The sequence below is a fragment of the Triticum aestivum genome, chromosome 1D, assembly GCF_018294505.1.
Source record: "Triticum aestivum cultivar Chinese Spring chromosome 1D, IWGSC CS RefSeq v2.1, whole genome shotgun sequence".
In the NCBI taxonomy this organism is placed as follows: Eukaryota; Viridiplantae; Streptophyta; class Magnoliopsida; order Poales; family Poaceae; genus Triticum; species Triticum aestivum.
Window position 1 is genome coordinate 418,050,960 of NC_057796.1, and position 6,327 is coordinate 418,057,286.

Consider the following 6,327-nt stretch of genomic DNA (forward strand, 5'->3'; position numbering starts at 1 on the left):
AGGCAAGTCCCTCCTTCTGAAAATAATTAAAAACCACAAAACAAAATATCAAAAACCAATCTAAAAATCACCAGAAATTCTAGACAGCAATGAAAATTCCACATTTTGGTGTGCTGCTAGAGCTTTCTGAAACAAACACAATGCAAAAAGAATCAACTCATTTGGACTTATAGGCTAGGAGTTATTACTGGTCAAAGTTGTGGTCAAGATTTTTGAATTAAATTGAATTAAAAAGAAAATCTGAGGGGGGGGTGACGTCGATGGCGTAAAGAAAGAATACGCCTCCACTCGTACCGCTTCGGGTGCGAGTGGAGAGGCTGACACCGGGCCTCACCAGTCAGGAGAGAGAGGGGGAGAGAGGAAACAAAGCGCGGCGGCGCTCCGCCAGAGTTTACGCCGGCGATGAGTGGGTCTTGGGCGAAACCAGAGGGATAGAAGTGGAGAGGGGGTCATGGCGCACCTGCCCGTACCCGTGGCTTGTCGGGGGATGGCCGGAGCTGCTCGCAACCAAGCTCGCAAGCGGCGGTGCCGGTCGGGGCTTGCCGGAGAGGAAGAAGGCGACGGCGAGGGGCGACTCCAGGGGCTCTGCTGCTTCCAGGCGACACCAGTGGATCCCCAATGACGCGCCTGAGAGGTTGATTGAGCTCGAGAGGCTCTAGAGCAGGGTGGTTGGGCTGCGGGGGTCGCCGACGATCTCTGGTCGAGGTCGACGGCCAGAGGCCTGCCCAACCGGACTACGGCTATCCTACGGGGTCGTGGTGGTTGAGAAGTGCGGGGTGAGGCTTCGAAGCGACGGGAGGGGCTCTATATATAGCCGGAGCGAGGGGGGGTACGTGGCGCCGCCGGAGCTCTCTGGAAGCCAGCGAACGGCGACGAAAGGCTCCAGTGCGAGGAGGCAAGGGCTCAGTGCTCAGGCGGGAGCTGTCCACGCTCGCGGACGAGCACAGGAAGCAGGGAAGAAGCGGACAAGGGCACGAGCGCACTGTGGCTTTTGGCCGCGACGTGCCCGTGCTTGCTGTGGCGTCTCCGGCGTCGGCGAGCGCCAGGGAGAGGTTAAGGGTGATGAGTCGGGGCTGGTGGCGCGGCGCGGCAGTCGTCGGCGAGCTCTGGCTCGAGCACGCGCTGAACAGAGGCGTTGGCGCGACGCAGAGCACGTCGAACGCATGCCAGACCCCGTGTCCGCACGCGGTCACCGCCCTGGCATGGTCAAAACGATGCACACGCGCGGCCAAACCTTGTCTGGGCTATAGTCCACGCAGTGATAGGTCTAGGGAGGCTGAGGACTCAATGCCAGGCCGACCAGAGGTGACTCAACCTTCTTGGCAAGTTTCTAGCCAGAAACTTGGCCGCTACTTTTGGATAGCTTCTAGATGGCCATTAGGGCTAATCTCCTGGAGTTAAGGGTTACTTAGGAGGGTAAAGAGGCTCAAGAAAACCAGGGCCAAAGGATCAACGAAAAATACACTTGTTGTACAAAGTGTATTTTTGGGCCAGAAGAGAAATGATTTTCTGTAGCAAAATTATTACAAAAAGTCATGCAATATTTTTGTTTGGGGAAGTGGGCCAAGGTTCAAAGAATATTCAGGAATTATCTCAAGATTTTTGGAGCAATAAAAATAAGGGTTGCTTTGGTGCACTAGTTTCTGAAATGAGTTTCAGAAGAGAAATTGAATATTTTTCTTTTATGAAAAATATTCATTTGACCATTTTGGGATTTTTCAAAGAAATAAGATTGAATGAGAGGTAGATAGGTCACTTGGGTGAAAATCAAGGGCATGCCCAAGTGATAAGTCCATTTGAATTGATTCCAAAAACTCAAATCCAAGGCAAAGGCAAAACCAAGTCCGAAAAAAGAGAAGGCAAAATCCAAACTATCACACTAGGGATACTTAAACGCTACCCACCTACATGATGGAATAGGAACGTAATGAAAAAACCTGTGAGAAGGACGAATTGAGCTCTACATCAGACTATCGAGGAACGCCCTGCTGCGTTGTGCTAACCACTAGTTCGGCCACGACTTCATTGTCTAAAAGAAGGAAACTGTACTATTTAAACCTTAATATCGCACATAACTATATATTACTCCCTCCATTTTTATTTACTCTACATATTAATTTTGGTCAAAGTCAAACTTTATAAACTTTGACAAAGTTTATAGACAAAAATATTAACATGTACAATTACAAATCAATACCATTAGATTCATTATTGAACGTACTTTCGCGTCATATAGATGTGTTATCGTAAATATTTATATTCTTTCCTATAAACTGGGTCAAACTTTACAAAGTTTGACTTTAGTCAACTTTAATATGCAGAGTAAATAAAAACGGAAGGAGTATACTATAACCAGTATAAATTAATTTTAAATACAAAACATAAATTTCGAAAATAATTAGTAAATATATAGAAAACCATGAATATGAAAAAAGCTAATTGATTTTGAAAAAGTTCATCAATATAGAAAAAAAGGTTCACACAATTTGAAAGAAAGTTCACTAATTTTGAAAAAAGTTCACACAATGTGAAAGAAGTACATCGGTTTTGGAAAAAAACTCATCGAATTTGAAAAAAATATCATCTAATACGAAATAAAAGTTTGTCAAATTTGAGAAAAAGTTAATTGAATTTGTCAAGTGTATTTTTAAAAAGAAAATAAAAGTTTGTCAAATTCAGCAATTTTTTTAAAGTTAGATGAATTTAAAAAGAAAATGATAGTGTGACAATATGACTTAGTTTATAGAAAATGTATATTATATATTCATTAAAAATTAAAACATACTTGTTTCTACCAATTCTTGTTAAACACAAGCACAATTACCAAAATATTTTCTTTCACAATGCACACAATTTGTGTATATCACTGTGTGCTTCCGATTATTTACAACACTAGTGGAAAAAGTGCTAACCACAACTTCTGTTGATGGCGCGCCATTTTTATCCAACGCCATCACTATTTTTTCCAGATAGTGGAGGCGTTGAATTATTTGGTACCACATTAGTTGGGTCATAGTGGTAGCGTTGAAAATTAGGCGAGCGTCAGAAGCATATGGGATCAATAATTTGTACAAATCGTAATATAGTGTAGGTGTGGTATAACATGGAACGCCAAGACTATTACGTTTAGTTGTGGTGTGTCACTGGTTTCCACGTCAGTATTGTTATTTTGTCATTGTGAACATTCTTAATTATATTGATATATTAGACTTGAAATATGTAGTTTACTTTTATTAACTTTATATTATTTTAAATGGAAATACTGACATTTTTTAAAATATATACTTTGAGGCTTCAAATTTATTTTTTTACTTTTAGTTTGAGACTTGAAATATGTACTTGTTGAGACTTCAAATATGTAGTTTCACACTTGAAAATAAAATTATTTTTATTTTTCTAGGTGGTGATCATCTTTAAAGTATATTGTAGTTTATTTTTTAAAATTTATATTATTTTAGATGGAAATACTGTTGATTTTCAATTTACATTATTTTAAATGGAAATATTGATGATTTTAAATGTAAATACTGATGATTTTTAATTTACACTATTTTAAATTTGTATTATTTTCAGTGGAAATACCGATGATCTTAAATTTGTATTTATTTTAAATTTATATTATTTTAAATGAAAATATTGATAATTTTAATTTATATTATTTTAATTAAAATACTGATGATTTTAAATTTATATTTATTTTAATTTATGTTTATTTTAAATTTATATTATTTTAAATTTAAATATTGATGATTTTAAATTTATATTATTTTAAACTAGAAAAAAGGGCCGTGCGTTGTAACGGGGAAAAAGTATCGATGTACTTGCTTATCAAAATCTTAAAGCACCAATCAAGATCTTCCAGAAATGGAAATTCTCTTAATGACATTCCAAGTTCCAACTCTATAAGATTAGTAATAACATTTATAACTCATGAATACATTTAATTCAATGATGCTTCGCTACAATCAAACACCATTTGCAATGTACTTGGGTTGACCGGGTCGAGGAATTGGATGGAAGAGCGCCTTTCGTATCCCACTAGCGAGAGCAGGATAAAGATACTCCATCCTTGGGCTAATACAATAGGGAAAATTGAGCAGTTCATGTCGTTGATCTGAGCCGCTAACTCTGCTTTCCATTCGATTCCGATTCCCGCTCCATTCTCTCATGTTGTTCATCTTGTTCAGACCACATAAAGGTTCTGTGTTTAATTGCATATTTGCATCTCGGCTTCTGGTTCTGTTTGCAATAAACAGAACAAAATATTAGGTTGACTCATTATAACTTCAGTATAGACAAGATTGTAAGTCATGTAATCTTGTGCTTTCAGAAACCGAAATTTAGACATGGCCAAGCATGTTGTCGCTGCTGTGCTGCAAAGGGTAGGCGCAACCAACATGTATGAGGCCACCAAATAATTCTTTTGTGTTATGAATGAACTCCAAAAGGACCAATCATACTAAAATATCATGGTAGTTTTTAACAGAATGTATTCCTCTCTAACTGAATTAAATGAATATATAATTGAATGGATGTCACGTGCCACCTTCAACCTTCAAAGGAACGATTATCCTGTATAATGTTTCGTCCCATTCAATCTTGTACAATTAATCTAGTTTCACAAGAAGACTTTGGGCTTTCCTTTGGCAATGTTCTGAATCTGGTTCTTCAACATGTGTAAGACAAATCTGAACATATATGAAAATCAAGATCCAACAAATACGCTGGCAAAAGTATCTGCAAAACTCTGGACTACAAAATATTAAGTTTCATCTTGCTGTCTGGACATGAAGTAAGAACATGAATCAATTTACCTGGTGAGGATGTGGCTATTCTCATAGGAAAGGAATTGTTATGATTACTACGAAAAATCTCCTCATGCACCAAACCACCTGATGAAATTAGAATGAAACGACATTCCAAATTACAAACCTTACCTACAAAGAATGGGCGAGCAACTCTACCCCGTTTGTCTATTATGCTAATCTTTTGTCAGGCGATACATTTAGGTCCATCAATTAAAATGAGCAGAACAGTCCAGCCCAATTTTCCTTCAATCTGAACCCCACGACGTGCAAAGGCAGCTCCTATTCAAGGGCCAGTAAACAGAGTGCATGTGTGCTCCTAGACTCACAATACCAATGAAACTCGATTGACCATGTTTTATTGGTTTGGTAGCAATGCCAACACGCTACAGCAAATCTAGAGCCAACGAAAATTCAACCCCATCCTTGGCTAACCTGAGGTACTAACGGATTTCAGGGTTAGACCAAAGAGGGCCTACAGTCGCATGGCACAGGCACAAAACCAAGGCTGCTCATGGCAATGTCGAATTGCGGTGCAAATTGGAGGGAATGCAAACTCACTGTAGGGTCATCAGCGGACACAGTTACTTAGCGGTGTGGTCGTATTAAGTCCCACCAGGTAATCCCCGTTGTCGCGGCCTCACCGAAGATCACCCACGACGCACACTTGTGGAGGTGCTGGGGCACGAGCCCGTCCTCCGTGTGTGCTCTGCCCCGTCCCCGACGAAGGCCTCCATGAGCCACTCGTCGTGCCCAACTTCTTGCCCGGCTCGAGGAGACCAGCTAGGTGCTCGTGCACGTGCTGCATCTGGCCGGGTTGCGCCGATGGGCTGATGGCCTTGGATTCCTCTGCGACCGACGCCATCCAGCCGAGGAGTGGATGGGCTCCGGTGGTCGAAGATGGGGTGGGTGGCGGCGCTAGTTCGGGTAGGAGGGGATTTGGGGTTGCAGTCAAGCAAAATAGAACGACCGCGCTTACGTGACGAAGATGGACGGTGACCCCTGGGCCGACGCGTCAACCATTACCTTATATAGGATGGCGACGTGGATCTGCGTCCCCGCACCTATGGACGGGTCGGAGCTCTCCCGCCGAACCGCCGATGAGGCTTGCGTAGAGGGCGCCGCCGGCCTCAGCTCCCGTCTTGAGTAGATCCCTCCTCCTTCCCTCGTGCACCGAACCAGGAGGGGAGCACCGCGCCCCATCTCCTCTTCATCCTCCCGCCCGAGGTGCAGCGGCCGCCGGCGCATGAGAGAATGGGCGGTATGGATAAGAGGAAGACGCTTTTTTCTGAATAAAGGATTGCGGGTTGAATAAAACTAAATGTAGGGTTGTTTATGTAAAAAGCGAAATGTTTTCTCAGATCCACTTAAAGAGGAACTGCGGATTGAATTCCAAAAAACACAGGGATCTTGTCGTAAAAATGCCGCGTCGGTGAACCCGACATAATCAATGCGTGCTTTATTACTAGGTAAAGATGGAAATACGGATGATTTTCAATTTATATTATTTCAAATGGAAATA

The 6,327-nt window shown here is 41.8% G+C and overlaps 1 protein-coding gene across 1 annotated transcript; it reads right to left on the reverse strand.

Moving 5' to 3' along the window:
• Positions 1–3,856: 3,856 nt before the first annotated feature.
• Positions 3,857–6,114, reverse strand: LOC123182532 (uncharacterized). Its single transcript, XM_044595142.1, has 2 exons — positions 5,832–6,114; positions 3,857–4,239 (listed from the first exon to the last, which is right to left on the reverse strand). The coding sequence occupies exons 1-2, from the start codon at positions 6,051–6,053 to the stop codon at positions 4,123–4,125; spliced, it is 339 nt and encodes a 112-aa protein (XP_044451077.1). The 5' UTR covers positions 6,054–6,114; the 3' UTR covers positions 3,857–4,122.
• Between the last annotated feature and the right edge of the window lie 213 nt (positions 6,115–6,327).